Consider the following 23,372-nt stretch of genomic DNA (forward strand, 5'->3'; position numbering starts at 1 on the left):
CCAGCTCTTTTTTTTTTTTTTTTTTAATGTAGCTGTTAAAAAGTGGAAAGTTATACATGTGGCTCCCAGTGTATTTCTACTGGAAATCACTGCTGTAGTATAAACTCTAATTTTCTATTATTTCTTAAAATCAAATCAATGTTATTACTGAGCAGTTTATAAAAATAAGAAAGCTGTATAAATAGCTTAATAATTTTACATACCATTTGGTCATCTTAAAGTTACTGGAGCACTATTGACAATTTCATCAGTATTGTTTGCATAGTGTTTTGATGGTCCTCAGTGTCCATTTTATGTTTTGGACAGAGACAGGAGTGGGGGGGGATGGAGGTGGAGGTGGGAGCACTGCGGGGGCCGGTAGCATTTTTTCCCTTTCCGTACAATGTTTTTATAACCCACAATATTTATGTGGATATAAAAATTTGAATATGATGACCCAGTTTTATTTATTTCAATGGGATTGAATTTCCTATTTTTTCTCTCTCCTCCTTTTTAGCAATTTCATATTTAACATTAACTCCCAGGAATATATTCCTATTTATTCTGTGCCAAACAAAGATGGAAGTTTTCCAATAATTCAAATACACACCTGATCAGTGATGTTACCCAAGTGTACTAAGTGCTAACTTTTTATAGAAAGTGAAGATTTATAGTTTTTCTTTCTTTTTTTAATCTTTCATTCTGTCAGTAGAGAATATAATACTCTTCTTAGGCAGCTGTTTCAATATCAGTCCTTTTTACCTTTTGGTCCTATTTAATGAAAATCTTAATGGTTTCAGTAAATTTAGTCATTATAACCCCTCATTAACAGGGTCACATTCACCCTCAAAATAGATTCAGTTTTGGTTGAACTTACTATTCAAATTATTTTTCTTTGTGTCATTATTGGCCTTTAATAAGTAATTTTAAAATATAGAGCATTTATTACAGCATTGATTGTGTTTTATTGGCATAGATATTAGCAAAGACTATATTATTATGTTTTTTTTTAATTTTTAGCATATTATTAAGTTTCACCGTGCATCAAAAGCAAATAAAAAGCCCATGCAGTTGCCAAGATCTATGGTTAAATCCTTACTGTACCAGATTCTTGATGGTATCCATTACCTCCATGCAAATTGGGTGCTTCACAGAGACTTGGTAAGTATTTTTCTTTTAAATTCATCAATATGTTTTTCCCTCCTCTTTTAAAAAATTATTTTCTTCTTGGTACCATTATAATAAAACATTAATTATAGAAAAACTTGAAAGGATACCTAAGCAGAAAAGAAGATAAAAATCACCCATAAACCTGTAATCAAAAGATTAACACTATTTAACATTTGGTGTATATCATTCCATTATATTTATGCATAGCTGTAAAATATCAGTGTGATTTTGAACAAATGATTACTGTACAATTTTAATGGAGTAGTCACATGTGAAACATGCACATTTCAATCCAATTTGTTCTTCATATTATTGCTCATTAGTAAAAATGCAATTAATATTGAGTTCTCATTTTTCCTTCCCTTAAAATCTAAACTGAAATAATGACATTGCATCTAGTAAAAAGAATGTTATCAATATTAATAAACAAATGAATAAATAAATCTAACAGGTGGTATATACTTAGGCAAATTAGCTGCAATTTAGTGTTTGATTTTACTTTTTTATTCAATATACATGTAACCATCATTTACTGATATCTAATTATATTGCTAGGTATTCATCTTCACACTGTTGTTATTTTAGTTTATGTTGATGCAAGTTTCTTTTGTTTGTTCTTAAGAAGATATGGTTATGGAATAACTGTAATCCTCATTTGCTCCTCAGTTTATCATCAGAGATTTTATTTTGCCCCCACAAAGTGATTTCATGATCTTTTGTTTCTTAGGCTTTTGAAAATTCTTGGGATATGGTAGGGATACATGTAGGTAAATTCCATTTTATTAACTGATGAGAAGTGTTTATTGATGAAAGGATGTAGTTAGTATCCCTTGGGACCTTGTCAGTCAGGGCTACTTATCTGACTTGACCATGTCTTGCTGTGACATTGTATAAATTGGGGTCAAATGATAGTGACCACAGAAGATGCATTTACCGTATTAATAGGAGTATTTCTCCTTATAATTTTTTTTTTTTTTTTTTTTTTTTTTTTTTGAGACAGGGTCTCACTCTTTTGCCCAGGCTGGAGTGCAGTGGCACCATCTCGGCTCACTGCAACCTCCGCCTCCTGGGTTCAAGCAATTCTCTGCCTCAGCCTCCCAAGTAGCTGGGATTACAGGCACCCACCACTATGCCTGGCTAATTTTTTTTGTATTTTTAGTAGAGACTATGGGGTTTCACCATGTTGGCCAGGCTGGTCTCAAACTCCTGACCTCAGGTGATCCACCCTCCTTGGCCTCCCAAAGTGCTGGAATTACAGGCGTGAGCCACCACGCCCGGCCTCTCCTTATAATTTTTAACTGTAAGATTCTTTGAGACTTCCACATGTCCACTTTACTATTAGCTATGAATCAGCATGTTTTAAAATGATTATTGGGCTGGGTGTGGTGGCTTATGCCTGTAGTGCCAGCACTTTGGAAGGCTGAGGTGGGTGGATCACTTGAGCTCAGGACTTCGAGACTGGCCTGGGCAACATGGCAAAACCCCATCTCTAACAAAAAATACAAAAATTAGCCAGGTGTGGTGGTGCGCTCCTGTGGTCCCCGCTATTCGGAAGGCTGAGGTGGGAGGATGGCTTGAGCCTGGGAGTTGGAGGTTGCAGTGAGCTGAGATCACTGCAAACTCTGCCTGGGCAACTCAGCCAGACCCTATCTCAAAAGAAACAAACAAAAAGATTATTGGGTACATGATGTTGTTCTAGATCATGAGAAGAACTCTTTCATAAATGGGCTTTTAGATTTTAATCTGCCATGCACTTAGTGAAACATATGCAGGTTATATATTTGAGGTTATGTTCATCTTTGAATCATTGATCAAAATTTTTTATTGAAGATTAATGTATCTGAGCTCCTCTCTCTTGTTTCATAAAATTCTATATTTTGTTCTAAACAGCATAGCTTAACATATTTTATTCATGATATGGTCACGTGAATGTTCACTGATACCAAAATTTAGTATGCCAGGACTCAGTGTGCTCCCAATTCGGATTTGCTGCTGCTTTAGTGTCCTCTCTTTTGGTTATGGTACCACCCTCATCCTAGCCTAGAAACTTCTTTTACCTCTTGGAGACCCTTCTTTGCACTCCACATCCAGAACTTGTCAAGTTCTTTCAGCATTGTATCTAAAATATGCCTTGCATTCATCTATTTTCATCTCTAGTCCTCATTCCTAGTTCAGGCTTTTATTACCTCTTTCTTGCATTGTGATACTAGCCTCTATACTTTCCCTATACTTTCAACAATCTCTTTCCCTTCCAGTCCACTTTGGGCCTTCTGACTAACTTCTCAGCTCCTGCTCAAGAACTTTGAAATAGTTCCTCATTGCTTACGGACTAAAACTCTACCTCCTCATTTGGCTTTCAGAGTTTTACCAATTTTAGCTTTAACTGCCTTTAAAATTGTTCTCTATCCCTGTCATCTTTCATGTATACTTTACTACTGAACTACTGAGTGTTCCCTGTCTCCTTCTGGTATTTCCTGCCTTAATGGCCTTTATTTCCCCTATCTTAAAACCCCTTACCCCATCTCAACATATTCAAATACCCTCTGTCTTTCAGGGCCCAACACAAATGTTAATTAAAACTTACCCTCATATCCATGTGTACTTGGAATCAATCTCTTCTTGTTGTTAGTTCCTGTTGTACTGCATCTTTACTTCTCTTATGGAATTTATCTGTTAGTATTATAGCAGTTTTAGAGATCTCTTAGAACATCTCCTAGCCTGTGAACTTCTTGAGAGAGCAAGGTCTATATCTGACTCTTTTTGTTCACTACTGCCCCTGTACACAATAGAAGTATTTCCTCAGTGAATGAGTATCAGGGAGAATAGTACTGACATTTTGGGGATCAGGCATTTGAATACACTATCCTCAATGAACATTTTTTTTTCTTGTATGTGTAAAGCACAGAGGGATGGGAACACCACAAATATGATCATGTCAAAGACCTTCTTCTCAAGGAGCCTTGAAGAAATATGACATACATACAAACAATTACACTATAAGATAGATGAGAGAAAATGTGATTGTAGCTACATGAGAAGTACAGACTAAATCTATGCAAGGTCAGAAGAGCTTCTGAGTAGGGGATAAGGGTAAGTTTCAAAGAGCAGGTTACATTTGAGCTGGACTTTGAGGGATGAGTAGAATTTAAATAGAGACTTGGGTGATGAGGGTAACCTAAGGGAGTTTGGAATGTAAACATTCTGAGGTAAAGAAGCACTTGGATTATCTCAGAAAGGATGTGCAGTTCTGGTTGGCTCAAATATGGATAAACTGAATTGCAGTAGTGTGAGGTTGTGCTCAGAAGGTATAGGTTGGAGCCTGCTTGAGTTAGAGAGTTTTGGGGATCTTTTTGTTTAAGTACTGACAGTTTGTGCACACAGAATGATTTTTTTCCCCCACTAGAAAAGCCACCACTGATCATTATTACCTCATCAATGGCATGAACACAGTGTTGAAAATGCATTCTGAATCTGGTTCTTATATAGTATAGCACTGGTTTATATTTTACCCACACATTTACTGAACGCCTCCAACTCCTCAAGTGAATAACTCTAATAAGATTTGAAATTTTGAACTGAGTGGGCGTGGTGGCTCATGCTTGTAATTTCAGCACTTTCGGAGGCCAAGGCAGGAGGATTGCTTGAGCCCATGAGTTCAAGGGTAGCCTGAGCAACATAGTGAGACCCTATCTCTACAAAAAATAAAAAATTAACTGGGTGTGGTGGTGCATGCCTGTAGTTTCAGCTACTCAGGAGGCTGAAGTGGGAGGACTACTTTAGCCCAGGAGGTCAAGGCTGCAGTGAGCCGTGATTGTGCCACTGCACTCTACTCCAGCCTTGGGCAACAAATCGAGACCCTGTCTGAATAAAAAGAAAAAGAAACTTTGAACCAACAGGAATCTAGTCTGTGATAGCCTCTTCAATTCTTGATTCACTAATCTTGAGTCCTGATATCTGTGCCATATTGTCATGGTTTTGCCAAAGTACTTTCAGGAGTAGATTTAAACTGTATGCTTGCTTTATAAATATATTCTGTAGTAGATACAGAAATACAAAGTATATCAAATGTGAATATGGTCTTAAAAAGAGGATGATGGAGACATTTGAAAAATTCTGTTTTGTGAGCTTAAGAGTTGCTGTTGTAGTCAATGACTAGTTTTGTTTTTCTTAATGCTTCATTTTCTATTGCTGTAAGAAATTTGGCTTTACACTATTTGTTAGTCACAACTGAGTGCTCACCATCTCTAAATTTCATTTGATGTGAGAAACCTGGAAAATCCATACAATTAAATGTGTTAGAGTAAATATAAATTTACAATATAATATAAAAAATGTAAAGTAAATAAAAGCCAGTGTTTTGGACATCACACACAGAGGCATTACGTCATCATAAAGGTTGGTGTTTTTCATTGTGATGGATTTTATATCTAAATCAGTATTTTAATTATGTCATTTGAATCCTAGAATTTAATACAGAAATAGAGAATGTAAATAAAGTCACCAAAAATAACTTAAAATGAGGAATTGCTTTAAAAGGAAAGGAGAAAGAGAGCTAAATATGTTCATCTTGGCTGAGAGACAGTGAAATAGAGGCATAAGTCTATAAATATTTGGAACTTGTAAACACCAAGGGAGAAAAGATGTATTTTAATTTTATAGCAGGATATAGCTAAGAGTAAGAAAATGAAATGTAGGATGACTCATTTTTATGGGATTACTATTTTGGTAGATTGGAAGAATGCCAAGATATAGTTTATCTCTTTTTCAAAATTATGAGCTTCTTGAGAGCAAGGTTCATAACATCTCACTAATTTTTGTAGTTCCAGCATTGGCATATTGTCTGTGCTCATAAGTTATTTGAATTGAATTTCAGCAAGGCATCTGGCAATTTCACATTATTCTTCAGCAATGATAGAGAAATGCTGGCTAAATGATAATATTATTAAGTGGATTTATGACTTCTTCATTTCAGAATCTTGCTACTAGATCAGTGATAGAAACTGAACTATCAGTTAGACTATTTCTTTTTCATTATCGTATCCCAGAACCTAGTACACAATAAGCACGAAGTCTTTATTGAATGAAGGATTTTAATGAATGCTTTAGGTCCCCAACCCTAGCTCTGTCTTTTAAAAAATATGTGTGGAGGCCAGGTGCAGTGGCTCACGCATGTAATCCAGCACTTCAGGAGGTGAAGGCAGGCGGATCACCTGAGGTCAGGAATTTGAGGCCAGCCTGGCCAACATGGTGAAACCCCATCTCTACTAAAAATACAAAAATTAGCTGGGTGTGGTGGCACATGCCTGTAATCCCAGCTACTTGGGAGGCTGAGGCAGGAGAATCGCTTGAACCCTGGAGGTAGAGATTGCAGTGAGCTGAGATCGTGCCACTGCACTCCAGCCTGGGCAATAGAGTGAGACTCAGCCCCAAAAAAATAAAAAATAAAAAAAAAATAAATAAATATGTTGGAGTTTCCATCCCAAAGCTCTTTTCACATTAGTGGGTGAATTTGCAGTCTTTTGAAGTCTGTAGGCACAAATAAGTATATGGTCTGCAAACATGGTACAGTGTATCAAAATTTTGTGAGATCCAGTTGAGAGAGAAAATAATTTTGTATCCAGGAATCTTTTGGCTTTTGTTATTAATTAACAGCTACTAAAATGTTTAGTTCACAGAACTAAAAACGTATTCTGTTAGAAGTCTATCAGAAGGGTAATAATAACAAAAAACCTTGCCAATACTGTAAGTCAGATATGATTTCATTTGATTAAAGAGAATGGTGCAAAATGGGTAGGGTGGCACATATCTGTAGTCCCAGCTACTCTGAAGGCTGAGCTGGGAGGTTTGCTTGAGGCCAGTGGTACAAGGCTGTAGTGCGCTATTTGTATCTGTGAATAGCCACTGTACTCCTGCTTGGCAACATAGCGAGACCCCATCTCTAAATAAATAAATAAAATAAAATAAAAAAGAAATGTTGCAATAGATATTCTAGTTACAGAGGAAAGTACAGATATTCCCCAATTTTTCATAGAGTTACATCTCAATAGACCCATCGTAAGTTGAAAACATTATAAGGCAAAAGTATGTTTTTAACTTATAATATCTTTAACGTACAGTGGGCTTATCCAGAAGTAACCTCTTTGTAAGTTAAGGAGCTTACTGAATGTGTATTGCTTTTGCACCATCCTAAAGTTGAAAGATCAATACATTGATCCATTGTATGTTAGGAACCATCTATGTATTATATGACTTTGGATATTTTTTCATACTGATTGACAGCAAATTATAGTTTTGGTTTGTTGATTTTGCTTTCTTGTGACACCTGTGTATTCAGGCAGAATACTTACTGGATTTTCAACAGCATTCTGGGTTATGACATGTTGGCTATGTATGTTTTAATTCTGTATCAGTTATCTGTTGTGGTATAACAGGTTAACCCCAAACCTAGTGGCTTAAACAATATTTATTATTTCACAGCTTCTGTGGGTCAGGAATCCATATGTGGCTTACCTGGGTCCTTTGTTTCAAGGTCTTTTGAGGGGTGGTAGTGATCTCAAAGCTTGACTGGAAAGAATCCCTTTCCTAGCTTGCTCATTTGGTTGTTGGCTGGATTCATTTCCTTGTGAGCTGATGGGTGGAAACTTTCATCTATCAGCTCATGAGGTGAAGTTCCTTGCCACATGAGCCTCATCATAGAACATCTCACAAGAGGGCAGTTTTGCTCACCAGAGTGAGCAAGCAAGAAGGCAAGAGAGAGAGTATTAATAAGATGAAAGTCAGTCTTCTGTAATCTAAGTATGAAAGTGACATCCCATTACTTTTGTTGTATTCTCTTCACTAGAAGCAAGTTATTAGGTAAAGTCCAGACTCAAGGAGAGGCATTTACACAACAGTGTGTATACCAGGAGGTGGGAAAGATTGGAAACTATGTCTGAAGCTACCTGTAGATAGGCACAGGAGGCAGGGAAATTCTGGGTAGAAGAGGGTGGGTCCCTGGTTAGGTTACCACCCTCAAGCCTAAAGGCCTGATACTGTGGCCCAAAGTGAGAACTTACATCCCTGTTTTCCCACTTGAATGCTGCCTTTTCCAAAACCACCCATAGCTTGCCCTGCTCCCCATCCTGTGCCCATAAAAACCTCAGGCTCAGCCGGCAGAGAGGAGGAGAAGCAGCTGGAGGTCGGAGACTGGTTGGATGTTGGAGAGAAGCAGCTTGACTTCAGAAGGACAGCTTGATGGTGTAGCTTTGGAGAAGAGTCTAGTTGGAGATGGCTGGATTTCAGGGGAAAATTACCTTCCTGCTTCATCCCCTTTTCAGCTCCCCTTCCTTCTGAGAGCCACATTTTTTTTTTTTTTTTTTTTTTTTGAGACGGAGTCCCGCTCTGTCGCCCAGGCTGGAGTGCAGTGGCACGATCTTGGCTCACTGCAAGCTCCGCCTCCCAGGTTCACCCCATTCTCCTGCCTCAGCCTCCCAGGTAGCTGGGACTACAGGTGCCTGCCACCATGCCCGGCTACTTTTTTGTGTTTTTAGTAGAGACGGAGTTTCACCATGTTAGCCAGGATGGTCTCGATCTCCTGACCTCATGATCCACCCGCCTCAGCCTCCCAAAATGCTGGGATTACAGGCGTGAGCCACCGCGCCCGGCTGAGAGCTACTTTTATTGGCAATAAAATCCCCTGCATTTACCATCTTCAGTTTGCCCGGGCGACCTCATTCCTCCTAGATGCTGGATAAGAACTCGGGTGCCATGAGTGTGGGTGCAAAAGGCTGCCACACCGACCCTCCACTGAGCTGTTAACACTTAAGCTGTCTACAGATGGCAAAGCTAAAATGGCACTGTACCATTCCTTCTGTGACTTAAGGGGTCGTGGGCATACCCCTTAGACACTGTCATGGGACCTGCACAGAGTTTTGCTCCTGCAGGTGCCCAAAAGCACTTGACCTGGCTCCTGCACCCACTCATCTGCATGCTCTCCCTCCTGAGACCGGGTTGAGTGAGTGGAGTTTACCCCCTGCCAGCACCCGTGCACTCCAGTTCCAGCCTGTGAAGGGGTCAGGGAAATATCTTGTTTCACTATCAGAGTTGAGGAAGCTTTTAAATGATACTTGGGGCTAGCTGTGATGGCACATGCCTGCAGGCCCAGCTGTTCAAGAGGATAAGGTGGGAAGATACCTTGAGCCCAGGTGTTCCAGTCCAATTTGCACGACATAGACCCTGTCTCTAAAAAACAAAACAAAAATTAAATGATACCTGGATCCTGTTGTCATTTTTTATTTAGTGGAAATGCAGTGAAGAAAATGCAAAAAATCCCCACCTTTCATATATAATTTTTTCATGTGTAAAAGTTACGTGGATGATATGATCTAGGGGCAGTTCTGGTTGGAAAGAGCTAACAAATAGTTATAATGTACTAGTTATCTCTTCCCTTTTAGAAACGTTCAGTGATTTTCAGAATTCAAAATATGTTTCCTAATTTCCCCCTCCTCTCCTCTCCTCTTCTTCCCCTCCCTGCTGTCGAACCACAGGTTTAATCCACTTAAGTTCAGAGGATGTGTTCAATTGAGGTCCAGAATTTATCACTTTGAACATACCTAGACATTTCCATCTTTTTATGCAGTCTGAGGCCTGTGCTTATCACTAGTATTAGTACTTTCTTATTTCTATATTCTGCTCTTTTGTGTAAAGCAGAGGCAAAAATGCAAAGACAATTTTAAATAATGGCAAAACATTATTTTGGCAAAACATGGCAAGGCTCGTATTTCTGATGAATTGTTAACAGCTAGCCAAAAGGCATTGAAAGGACACCATGCAGAAACATGAAAAAGACCCTTAGCTAAAGAGAGTGAAGACATCTCTGTGTGAAAGTCTAATACTATGTATGCAAAAGTCAAAGACCACCCTCTATTTTTACTCAGCTGTAAGAAAATGCTGTACTATTCATCTTTCTGAACATTTGATTAAAATAAGTGCTTAGAAATCTCTGCATGCAGCATAGCTTCTCTTCGTAAATTGTCTGACAAGGAGATACAGCAGGTCTTTAATTTTGTCTCTGCTAAATAGGGCCTGATAAGGCAAAACCCTCAAAATCTTACTGTAACCATCATGCCAGCATTTTGCAGGCATTTAATACTGTTCTCTAGAGTTTTAGCCTTACTTAGTCCTTAAGATATAGAAACTTTGAGAACCTACACTTTAAAAAGTTATTTCTAAGATTTTGATCCTTAAGCCTCAGTTTACTCATCTGTAAAATGGGGAATACTGAGAAGTAATTTATGTGGTTATTGACCCTCAGTTCCACCAAAGTTCCTGAATGTAGCTCCAGAGTTGCTGAATATCTCCTCATTTCCTTTCTGCAGAAGCTTCTGTACATTCTTTCTTGATTCTGCCAGTAATCCAAAGATACCCTTTCTTTAACCTCTTTTTTCCCTGAGAATGCCTGTTGTCTCCTACTCTTCCTTGCCCCTCAGCTTTACAAAGCAGAGATCTAGTGTAAATACGTGAAACATGCCTCCTGGTGTTAAAACAAAAAAGTAGGCTATGTTTCATCCTGTTTATATTTAAATATTACAAATATTTTTGCCAAGTTTTCATATTTAAAATAAGGAAGTTTTAAAAAAGCTTGATTAAATGAGATCACAATTAGCAACTGCTTCAAATGTACTTTTCATTCTTTCTTCTTGAATGAGATATTACTAAGACAGGCTTTGGAGGTAACAATTCCATGCTAGTCAAATGACTTAATAATTCGTTATTTTTTATTTGATTTATCAGTTAACATTCTGCTTAAAGAGAATTATGACAAGAAGTAGTATTTCTTTTAATATGACTTAATCATTCTAATTGCTTTTAAAATGCAGAGTTAGCAATCAAAAAGCAAAGTATGGCCTGGATATCTTCTAACCTGCTATTTTAGGTGATTTTGGACAATTGCAAGTCTTCCCATACTGAAGAATCATACTAGTGTTCCTGCCAGTGACCTCTGGTTCCTAACAGGTTCCTTAAAGCTGAATTCTTGATAGTCTATGGCTCAGCTGTTCATGTCTGCAGTCTGGAGGCCTTTGATGGTAGTGATGCCATCCATGCTCCTGTCTTGCTGCCTCTACACAGGCCTTGTGAAGATCAGACACAATGTTTCTTACAGTGCTCTGGACATGGTGACACACACCTTACATGTGTAGGAAGGTAATATTGATGTCTTTTCTAGACATGGGCTATGATTTTTCTTTTTGGCATGACAGTTTTTTATCATCTGGGTTCATAGCCCTGTAGTTGGAGCTTTCAACAGAGTCCTGCACATCTATCTGTCAGTTTGAATTAATGCTCCACCAGTTATTCCATAGTTAGAGGGTACATACCAAGAATCCCTCTTCCAAGAGGGCCAGCTTTCAAGGAGCCATGGTTTGACTCACAGTGACATTCAAAGTCTCTTAAGGTTAATTCAGGGACAGGGCTCATTTGATAATCACTGACCTAAGCATAAAATTTTAGTGGCCCGTGCTGACAAATATATGTATTAAGAAGACTGTTTACCAAACTAACTTCAAGGTCACTAGGAGGGTCTAATTAAGATACATCCCACATTGATAGCAATGGCAGGAACTAGTTGAGAACCAAAGGCTACAGACAGAGCCCCAGTACTTTGAGGCCTTTGGCTATTACTGAAGAATCAATTTAGGCATGCTATTTTATTAAATTAATTTTATTGAGGTGGAATTTATATACAGTAAAGTACACCCATTTTAATTACAAATTGATGAGTTTTGATAAATGTATACCTGGGTAATTAACACAACAGGTATTCTATTAGACTAGCAACATAGGTACCTTATAAGAATAAGGGAATCTTGATTCATTTTACCAAGAGATTACATATGATAGTTACTTTGTGGGATTATATTCTCAACTAAGCACACATCAGGTAGAAGTCTTCTATAGGGAGGGCCATAATCAGTTAAGTACTGTTCATTTTCCCAGGGTGCTGTGGCTCTCACAACTCTGGCTTGGAATGCATCTCTGAGAGAACTAGGTCTTCATCTGGACCTGCTACTCCCCACACAGAGTGAACTTGGTCAAGTTGTAGGTCTTTCACTTCTCTGGCCTCTGTTTCTTCATCAGTAAAACAAGAGGACTCAGTCTGGAAATTTCTATCTCTGACATTCTTAATTTCTCATGATAATGAGACCAAATTATTTGATTTGGATGTGGGTATTCCAGACGTAAATAGAAAGCTACTCTCTACCAGTGTTGCTTCTCTAAGGATGAATTGTACTCGTTAATGAACAGGAATAAATCCGAATACCTTTGTAGCATTATTCCTGCCATGGATGTTAATGTGGAATATATCTTGATTATACTCGCATAATGACCTTGAAGTTAGTTAGGTAAATAGCCTGCTACATACACTTACTTGTTTTGCATTGAACGTTTTATAATTGTTGCTTTTTATTGGCTCTTGTTAGAGAAAAGAACCTTATCTCTGTTGTTCAGGCCGGTAACTACTCCTGAAAGACAAAGAAATACATTGTTAACTGTTGGTAGTGCTGGGTTGGCAAGCATTGTTTACTGTGAATACTGAAGTTTGATTAACATGGGTGTTATATTACAGATACTGTTAGACCAGTTTAAGCTAAAATGAAATTAATCATAGCATTTAATACTACAGGTTTCTCCTGATTTACAGATAGCCTACATCTAGTTGTAAATACATAATTTGAAACTGGAAAGGCATTTTCATTAGAAATAACATTTTAAACAGTAGTTAGAGTCTCTGAATAGAAAGACCTATTTAGCCTACAGTGTACCTAAAGTTATGACACTAATGTAATTGTGGAACCTAATTGTTATTTTAACCATTTATTTATAACTGGATTTCTGTTGGGGGAAGTACTGGTTTACAGACTTAGAATATTTGCATTACAAACATATTTGGCTTCTTAACATGTACCAGACACTATGCTGGGTACTGGGAATACAGAGTTAATAAATACAATCCCTTTCCCCAATGAGTACATGGTGGGGAAGATTCAACAAACATAATCATAAAGCAACAAGGTTTACAAAAGAAATTATGAGGTACATGCAAGGATCAGCTAGGCATAAGGTACTGAGTACCTTGGACGATTCATACTGAGCTGAATAGGAAAGGATTCGTAGAAATTGGTAAGGTGAAGAGAGGCGGGTTGGGGGAGCATCCCAGGCAGAGGAGTATGAATAAGGGCATAGAGAAGAAAGTACAAGCACTTTATATTACTGGGGCAAGGCAAGAAGTAGTAAAAGAAGAGGCAGGAGAAAGAGAACCAGATTATGGTGGATCTTAGTTGTCCTATTTAGAAGTGTGGATTTTTCCTGTGTCCAGTTTCCTGAGCTGGTCGGGTTTTTGTTAAAGATAGACCACTCAGACAGGGCTATGGAGAGTCGGTTTGAGGACTTAGGGATAGCAGCCTTATCAGGTGGTTGAAGTCAGCTGGTGGGGAAGTAAAGAAGGCCTGAACTATGACAGAGGTGATCCGAATTGAGAGGAGGGGAGATAGTCGACAAAAGTGTAGGATGTAAGTAGTCAGATCTGAGGATTGGTTAGATTTGAGGGAGAAAAGAGAGCATCAGTGCAAGTTCAGACTTCTGCTGTTGTTGACTTTGTGACTGAGAAAGGATTAACCAAAAAAAGAGGCAGTTTTGACAGGGAAAAGTAAAAATCTAGTTTGGACAAGTTGAGTTTGAGGTGACTGTGGTGATGGTCAACATGCAGTCAACATATCTCTAAGATATATGGAAGGTTAGAGACCTAGAGGTGTAGATTTGGGGGCCATTAGCATATAGAGGATTTTTATTTTATTTATTTATTTATTTTGAGACAGAGTCTTGCTCTATTGCCCAGGCTGGAGTGCAGTGGCACAAACTCGGCTCACCACAACCTCCGCCTCCTGGGTTCAAGCGATTCTCCTGCCTCAACCTCCCAAGTAGCTAGGACTGCAGGCGCATGCCCGACTGACTTTTGTATTTTTGGTGGAGACAGGGTTTTACTATGTTGGCCAAGCTGGTCTTGAACTCCTGACTTCATGATCCACCCACCTCGGCCTCCCAAAGTGCTGGGATTACAGGCGTGAACCACCACGTCCAGCCTATAGAGGATTTTTGAAACCCCAGAATAAAGTAAAATAATAACTTTTAAAAACCGTCATTCAAAGTGAGCTTGGCATGTTTTGAGGTATTTATTCTAGTTTCCTTCAACTTCTTTTCTTTTTTCTTTCTTTCTTTTTTTTTTTTTTTTCGAGACAGAGTTTTGCTCTTATTGCCCGGGGTGGAAAGCAATGGCGTGATCTTGGCTCACCATAACCTACCCCTCCCAGGTTAAAGCAATTCTCCTGCCTTAGCTTCCCGTGTGACTGGGATTACAGGCATGCACCACCACGCACGGCTACTTTTTTGTATTTTTAATAGAGGCGGGGTTTCTGCATGTTGGTCAGGCTGGTCTCGAACTCCTGAACTCAAGTGATCTGCCCGCCTTGGCCTCCCAAAGTTCTGGGATTACAGGCACGAGCCACTGCACGCAGCCATCTTCTTTTCAAATTGGGAACTTGCCTGTCAGAGGACACTCATACCTTACCCCATAGCTGGATAGATTATGAGTACAAACCATTGGCAATTTAGCTCATTCACTTAATTGTTTACTCATTCCACAAATACGTATTAAACACAGTCTGTACCTAGTTCTTGGCAGACATAAAAAGTTGCGACAGAATGATTCTCCCTGCCCTCTAGGAAGTTGCAATCACAATGATCAGATTCTCTATATTTTAAATCACCTACTATCTAATCAATGAAGTTGTTTTAAGGGGTAAGCAGTTATGATAGACTAATGCTATTAGCCAATAACTGTTTGCTTAAGAAAAAAAGAAGAAACAGGCATAGATTTTACTCTTAGGTAGTTCTTTGCCCTATTTGTTACAGTGCAGAATCTTATTTGTTCAGGGCAAACAATGAAGAACAGTGTAAAGAAAGGAGCATGAACTGAGGGTTTTTTCCTGGGAATGTACGTTTGTATCAAATGTGAGGAAAGTTGTGTCACCACTAACAATATTTAAATAAAAATATGGTTGTAGCCATTAATATCAAGCCTGCAGTGTTCATTGTTTCAGAAACTAGTCCGATTGATATTCTGATTGTCTGTGTTCCTATTATTCAGGATTGTAGACAATTGTGTTTGTCTTTTTCTCTCTTTATTGGTACTGATAAGAGTCATATTATGAGTTTCATATTTTTGTCTCAAATGTCCTGGGGTGGGAGAAAGCAAGTGTAGTAGAAAGATTGTATATCTTTAGGCTGTGCTACTCATAATGTGCCAATTAACTGAAATATATTTAACCCTGTGAAAAAATTGATTCTATAGAAGGAAAAAGCAAATCTGAAGTACATGTAAAGTATAATGAATATAAATTCAAGCATTAACTAAATTCTGCTAAAATGCAGACATTTCAGGAATAGCTTCTGAGTAATCATGTTACTTATCACATTATTTCCCTGACTTTTGCCTTTAAAATACAATTTAACTAAAATGAACCCTGGGCATTGGTTTCTCTATCTGATTTTATTGCCAATAACTTAAATGTGAGGCATCCAACTCTTGCCATTTCTACTGTTTCTATGGTAACCAAAGTGTGCAAACCCAGCAGTATCACTTTCTTTCACAGCTGGCATTTTGTGTTCACAGTAAGAAGAGGAGTTTTAGTAAAGCATAGTCTGTGTTAATTGGGATGTAACTAGGCCAGAACAATTTTGGTATCCTTTCTTCATCATTTTAGGTTTTTTGTGTGGGTGAAGGTGTGTATGCATGAACTGTAGTTTTCTTTCTTTTTTTAAAAAAAAAATATGTACTTTCACTCAAATTAATCACTGTTAGTCTTTTGAAAATGAAGCATAACATCTGCAAACACAACTTAGTATAGAATCTTGAGGATTGGATGGAGTTGCCCTGAGACTTGACCCATAGCCTTGTATACCCTTGAATATTTCCATTAAGAAAGATGAAATGATGGATATGAAAATTCTTTGAAAAATTAAACACACTTTGATGGTGATTATTTGTTCATTTGTATTTTAAAACATCAAGTTTCATATTTTGAAACATCAAGTATCTTGAGACCTTAACATTTATTTACTTGTTCTAAAGGGAACAGGCAATCCCAGTAAAGAAATGCACATTTAAAAATGACTTCCCTCTGCAATTCCAGGTCTTAACTTGACTACAGGAGCCCTTCTCTGTGGTTACTGCCCAAGCTCTAGGTTCGGTTCTCAAACTACAAAAGAGCTCATAAGCTACTACTCCCCTAAATGATGTCACTGCCTCTGCCCTCATCTCAGACTTTACATGGAGAGTCCACACTTAGAGCTTCCATAGGCTTCAAGTATGTTAAATCAAAGGTATTCTCTACTAACTTTAATACTAGAAAAGAGATATTCCTCTTTTCTCTCTCTTTGTGTCTTTATTCCATTGTGTTACTCATATTCTCTGTTTCGACATAGAGTGACCGTAAGAACTTCTATCAAGAGATAGCTGAGTGATCTAAAACCACCTCCTGTACTACTTGCATTCAGCAGCTTATAATCTATGTTCATTTCTTACATGAAGCAATTTTTGCTCTCAGATCTCATACTTCATAGTGTTTTTATCTCACTGTCTTTATTTTTAAAGGGTTTAAGCTCAAACTTAAGGAATGAAAAATAATAAAAAAATAAGATAGCTTATTTGATCATTTTACAATTTAAAAAATTGTTATGTCCCCCAGAGATCCCATTCTCGTTAAGGCTTTCAAAAGTGTCCTCTAAATCTTCCTTTACCTTTTCCCCATTTATTTGGATCTCATTTACTGTGTCTGACTTCTGTAAATGCACAGAAATTATTTTTCGGAATCACTTATGACCCAGTTGTCCATTCCAGAGGCCTCTTCTCAGCTTTCATTATGTTGCACCTGATGGCTACTTCTTCCTTTTTAGGTTCTCTTAGCTTCGAGAACCCTGTGCTGTCTAGGTTTTCTTACCTTTGTTTTCTTTTTTATCTTATTTATTTTATTTTTTATGTTTTTGGTTTTCTTACCTTTGATGTTCCTTCACAGGATCTTTCTCTTTTTTTTCTTTATTTGTTTTTTTTTTGTTGTTGTTGTTTGTTTGTTTGTTTTTTGAGACAGGATCTCGCTCTGTTGCCCAGGCTGGAGTGCAGTGGCGTGATCTCAGCTCACTGCAACCTCCACGTCCCAGGTTCAAGCAATTCTCCCTTCACAGAATCTTTCACTGACTCTTGTTCCTCCAACCTCCCTTTATTCTCTTTTGCTTCCTTCTTTTATTTATTTATTATTTCTTTCTTAGACTGAAGAAGCTAAGAAATGCTAAATAAACTAAAACTGTAGTTAAAAATCTTTCTGAGAAAACATCAACCCCAGATGATCTTAGAGGCAGGTTCTCAAAATTTTCAACTGATTGTTTTGATATTATTCAAACATTGTCAAATAATAGAGAAAGGGGGAATGCTCCAAACATATTCTAGAAAGCCAGTATAATCTTGATAGCAAAACCAGACAAAGTATGAAAAAGAAAAATTTCAGGCCAACCTCACCTGTGAGTATAGTTGTAAAAATATTAAACAAAATACTAGTAAACCAAATCCAGGAATACGCGTGTATTTTTTTTAGAGATAGGGTTTTCGCCATGTTGCCCAGGCTGGTTTCAAACTCCTGAGCACAAGCGATCTGCCCTTCTCGGCCTCCCATAGTACTGGGATTACAGACTTGTGCGATCGTGCCTGGCCTATTTTTATTATATGTTTTAAAATGCCATTTCTCTAATTATAAGCAATACCAAAATAGACAAAATCAAACATTATAGAAATATTTAGTGTACTAGAAGTGATAATCTCTTCAAATCATCTGCCATCAGAAATTGGGCAGAAGGAAAGATAGAGAGAGAGAGAGAGAGAGAGAGAGATAGATAGATAGATAGATAGATGATAGACGGATAGATAGTACATCTATTTCAACTGTTTAAAAATTACGGGGAAGACAAGATAATATAACAAGTGATGCTAATCCTAGTCATGTAAAACCCGAAGTCTCTCCAAGTTGTGTGATTCTGTATAGCTGACAACCCCCTTCCCAGCCCTTTGCCTGACCTCTCAATTTCTGGTCCTTACTCTCCTCTTCTCACATTGACCTCTTTGCTCTTTCTCTCATTTGCCAGTCTGTTAGCTCACCCAGGTTTTTCCTAACTGCTCTCAACACCATGACCTTGCCCTTGCCCTTGCCCTTGCCCTCCTGCAAACCTTGTAGCAGTAGCAGTCCTCCCCAGCTGCCAAAGCAAAGGCCAGAAGGTGCTCAAGAACCTGCCCAATTCTGGTACTAAAATGACTTGGGTGAAAACAGAACCATTTGAAACAGCAAGCAAGCCCTTCCTTGGGTTTCCTCTCTTTATAATTACCATCTCTGTATCGCTCTATTTTTCCTGACCCCTCCTATTCTTCTTAGTCTTGTCTCCAGTTCACCAGGTATCCCCTCTTTTGCTTCGGACCTTCCAGCTTGCTCCTCGCTCTGCCAGGACTGTCCTTCCCTTAGACACCCAGCTGACTCAGGTCTTATTCCAAATGTTACCTTCTCAAAGAGGCTTTCTCTGAAGAATCTAAAATAATGCTTAAATAATGCTGACAATTATACCCTCCCAACCTACTCCCAACAATGCCTGTCTCCATGCCTTGCTTTATTTTTTGTCTCTGTTATCTTCTTATTATATGATACATATACAAGAATATTTGGAATATTTATGGATGTTACAAAGCATAAAAATACAGTAAACTGTTGATAACCTGTCACTTTACCCAGTAAGTGGAAGGTTACCAGTAGCAAGCTTATGTTTATGTTTCCCCCATTCTATCCTGCCTCCTCTGAAGAGGTAACATATATCTTGGATTTTGAATCTATTACTGTCTTCTACTTAAAGAGCTATCACATTTTTATAAGTGTCTAAACAGTATATTCTTTAGCTTTGTCTGGTTTTAAGCTCTATGAAATGGCATCCTGTTCTATATAGTCTTAAATCTTGCTTTTTTTTAACCCAACAAAATGCTTCTAAGATTTGAACATGTTTTTACATTTATTTGTAATTCAGTGATTTTTTTATTGCTATATTAAAATTCACTGTGTGATTCTACCACAGTTTTAAAAAAAATTACAATCTGGCATTTTTAAAAATGACATTACTGATTCCAAGGCTATATACAGTTGTTCCTTTTGCAAGGTCATGCCAAATTGTTTTCCAAAGAAGTTGTACCAACAACTATTCTGCCACTAGCTATGTACTGGAATTCTGACTGACCTGCTTCCTATTCAGTATTCTAAATTTTGAACCCATCTAGTAGGTATGAAATGGTATCTCATTGTGATCTTAATTTATATTTCCCTCATTATTGATGAGGTTGAACATCTTTTTATATGTGTATTGGTTAAACCTGTCTGTGCTTTAGTTAAAGGCCTGTTCAGACATTTTACCTGTTTTTCTATTTTGTCGTTTTTCATATTGACTTGTAGGAGTTCCTTATTTTGGATACTGAATCTTTGTTGCTTATATGTGTTGTGTATATTTCTGCCAGTTTGTGCTTTGTCATTTATTTGCTTTATCTTTTGATAATTGGAAGTTATTTTAATATAGCCAAATTTATCAGTCTTTTCTTTTATGATTAGGGTTTTTTTTTTGTATCTTGTTTAAGAAATTCTTCCCTAACTTAGGATCAAAAAGATGCTCTATATTTTTCTCCAAAAGTTTTAAAGTTTTGCTTTTCACATCTGCCTAAAATTTATGTGTTTATGGCATGAAGTGAAGATTCATTTAACTGATTTTTTCCACATTTGAATGACTTGTTGTACCAACACCATTTATTGAACAGATCCTCCTTTCTCTGCTGATCTCACGTTTCCCTTCTCTTGGTATCATGATTCCATTGAGGGTCTCCGCTCTATCCCACTGATCAGTTTGTTCCATAGGAGCAAAATCCCTGATGGGATTTTGATTGAAATTACTGTAAATGGAATTTACAGATAAGTATGGGGAGAATAGATTTTTTTTTTTCTGTATTGAATCTTCTTATCTATATACATGGGTTAATTTATTTAAGACTTTTAAAATGTCATTTAAGATTAGGTTTCGGCCAGGCACGGAGGCCAACGCATGTAATCACAGCACTTTGAGAGGCCGAGGGGATCACGAGGTTAGGAGTTCAAGACCAGCCTGACCAACATGGTGAAACCCCATCTCTACTAAAAATACAAAAATTAGCCAGGTGTGGTGGCATGCGCCTGTAATCCCAGCTACTCAGAAGGCTGAGGCAGGAGAATCGCTTGAACCTGGAAGGCAGAGGTTGCAGTCAGCCAAGATAACGCCACTGCACTCCAGCCTGGGTGACAGCAAGACTCTGTCTCAAAATAAAAAGATAAGGTTTCATGGTGTTCTGCATACCAGTCTTGTACATTCTTTGATATATTTATTCCTAGGCATTGTATGGTTTTTCTTGCTATAGAAGTGTTACCTTTGAAAAATTATATTCCCTAGCTCTTTTTTTCCTGGTATATAGAAATACAATTGACTCTTTCATTTTATTCAGTTAGCCAGACAGCTTGCTAAGCTCTGTTACTATTGCCAACAATTTGTCTGTAAATACTTCGGTTTTCTATGTAGATAATTATAGCATCTGCAAATAACAATACTTTTGTTTCTGCAGTCTATACGCCTTTAATTATTGTTTTATAGTACCAGGTTTATATTACAATGTTGATTTTAGAAGTGGTGATGGTAGGCATTCTTGTATTATTTCTGATTTTAAAGGAAATGCTTCTAATGTTTCCTTCTTAATTTTTTGGTGTGTGCCTGTTGTCAAGTTAAGGTAGATTTTTTCTAGCCTAACTTGCTGAAAATTTATCATGAATGGGTGTTAAATTCTATCACCTGTTTTTTTCCCCCAAGCATCTATCAAGATGATTTTATCATTTTCTTCTTTAGTCTGTTCATATGGTGATAAACTTACATAGATTTTCTCATATTAAGCCATTTGGATGGATTTCGTTTACTAATATTTTGTTAAATATTTTTACAGCTATATGCATGAGTAAGGTTGGCCTGAAGTTTTTCTTTTTCATTCTTTGGTTTTGCTACCAACATTATATTGACCTTCTAGAATATGTTTGGAGCATTTCTTCGTTTTCTGTTATGTGACAGTGTTTGAATCATATTGAAACAATCCGTTTGTTGAAAATTTTGAGAACTTGCCTTTAAAATCATCCGTGGTTGGTGTTTTCTCAGAAAGATTTTTAACTACAGTTTTAGTTTATTTAGCATTTCTTAGTTTCTTCAGTTTTTGTAATTCATTGTGAATCAATTTGTAGGTTACATTTTTGACTTTATTTACATTTTCAAATTAATAAAGTTATTCATGGGATTTTTAAATTTTTCTATTCTCTACTGGATCTAATATGGTTTATTTGCACTTTTTCTCTTCTTGCTCCAGTTGTCCCAAAGGCTTCGTAACTCTCTCTGGTTCATGGATTTCTACCTTTTATCTTCCCCCCCGCCCTCGGCCCCGCCCCTCTTCACCTCCTTTGTGGTTCTAAAACACCAGAGGAAGGTGGGGCTTGGGTTTCGCTGGTTCTGCTTAGAAACATCATGGCTTTCTATTCCATTGTTGGGGGGAAGGAGTGCGCGGAGGTCCCAGCCCACGAGGGCGACTTTGGTGATGTCCCTGGTCTCTTGCTGCATAGACGAGGCTGGGGTGCAAGGAGAGAGACGCCGTCGCACGCTTCAAGGTTACTGGCCAGCCAGACCCGAGCCGGACGGTGCGCTACCTCGTGTCACCACCAGGGGGCGATTGTTCCCTCTGGCTTTTCCTTTGGGGGTCTTAGAGGGGAGTGCAGGGTTAGGGAGGCAAGAGGGTGTAGACAGCACAGAAATAGTGTGGGGTCGCGGTGGGTGAAGCAAGATCGTGAAGGCCTGGGGCCATAGGCAGAGACCTTCCTCTGTCTCTGTGGGGAGTCCTTGTGGCCACGAGAATTTCAGGATCCTGGGTTCGCCCTAGAAGACTGGAGGGTGGCGGTCACACGGACCGAAGCAACAGTTACAGCGGCGGGAGATTTTCCTTCTCTCACCTGCCAGGGAGCTCTTCTTACCACTTGGGAGGACCAGGAAACACTGCTGCCTTCCAAGGTTTGCGCGCCACCCTGCGATGGGTCAGACGCCAGAACTCACCTATGCGCAGTGGAACGGGAGAGGCAGCCGAGGTGGGTTAACTGCATCGATAGGGACGGCTCTGAGCCCCTGTCCCTAAGCCCAGAAATGGACGAGTTTCCAGAAATTCCCAGAGGGGTATATAGCAAAGCCAAAGGGAAAAGGGAGTAGTAAAACTAACTCTGTCTTTCCCGAATCCCCGCTCCCCGCCCCCTCCGCCGTTGGCCCGGGTGCTCCCCTGCAGGCGGCCGTACTCAGCACGACTTCAGCACCTTCAGTGACAGGTGGAGGCGCACGTCGGTTTCCCAGGGCACCACGCTGGCACGGAACCAGCTGGGCTCCGCCTTTTGGGCTTCCTGGATGAGGCGGTGCATGGGGTCGCCGCGGCGCGGGAAGGCCACGTCGCCGCCCGCTAGCAGCCCCATGGGGCAGAAGTCGTTGGCACTGTCGCTCCTGTGGAAGAGGCGCTCGAAGTGCACGCCGTCGTGGGCCCGCTCACGCAGGTAGTCGCTGAGCACCTTGTGCTTGCACATGTTGGCGGGGCAGCGCACGCAACTGTGTGTGTGGAACGGCCGCAGAGCCAGTTGTCCCCGCGGGTCAGACCCCGACTAGTTGCCGAGGATGCGGCGGAACAGGCTGTGGTGGCCGGTGGCGCGCAGCGCGCTCTCCATGCCAAAGGTGTTGGCATCAGAGATGAGAATCACTTCGAAGCAGGTGCCCTGCTTAGCCACAAACTGCAGCGGTCGCCCATGCCTGGCGACAAAGGGATGGCTTCGTAGATGGCGCGCAGGTCCCGCGACCGCGCACCTTGCTTGCCCAGGTACTTGAAGACACGCTGCAAGTACTCGTAGAAGCTCATCGCGGTAGGTGGCTCGCAGGCTCTCCTGCAGCTGCTGGCCTGGCACGGTTCGCACGATTGAGTCGTCACTGTTTTTGTCCACGGTAGTCTCGTGGAAGTCGAAGGTCAGGAGGAA

The 23,372-nt window shown here is 39.2% G+C and overlaps 1 protein-coding gene and 1 pseudogene across 4 annotated transcripts in view; one reads left to right on the top strand and one right to left on the bottom strand.

The window, feature by feature from the left end:
* Nucleotides 1–23,372, top strand: part of CDK19 (cyclin-dependent kinase 19) — a 237,785-nt gene that overhangs the window by 160,124 nt on the left and 54,289 nt on the right. For all 4 annotated transcript variants that reach the window (XM_011970639.1, XM_011970637.1, XM_011970635.1 and 1 more), the window contains one exon: nt 1,000–1,140. In XM_011970639.1, the coding sequence (XP_011826029.1) occupies nt 1,000–1,140 (141 nt within the window). The remainder of the gene's footprint in view (nt 1–999; nt 1,141–23,372) is intronic.
* The window catches only part of LOC105532463, a 19,029-nt pseudogene continuing 18,309 nt past the window's right edge, over nt 22,653–23,372 (bottom strand).

This window comes from Mandrillus leucophaeus, unplaced genomic scaffold (assembly GCF_000951045.1).
Source record: "Mandrillus leucophaeus isolate KB7577 unplaced genomic scaffold, Mleu.le_1.0 Scaffold96, whole genome shotgun sequence".
Taxonomy (NCBI): Eukaryota; Metazoa; Chordata; class Mammalia; order Primates; family Cercopithecidae; genus Mandrillus; species Mandrillus leucophaeus.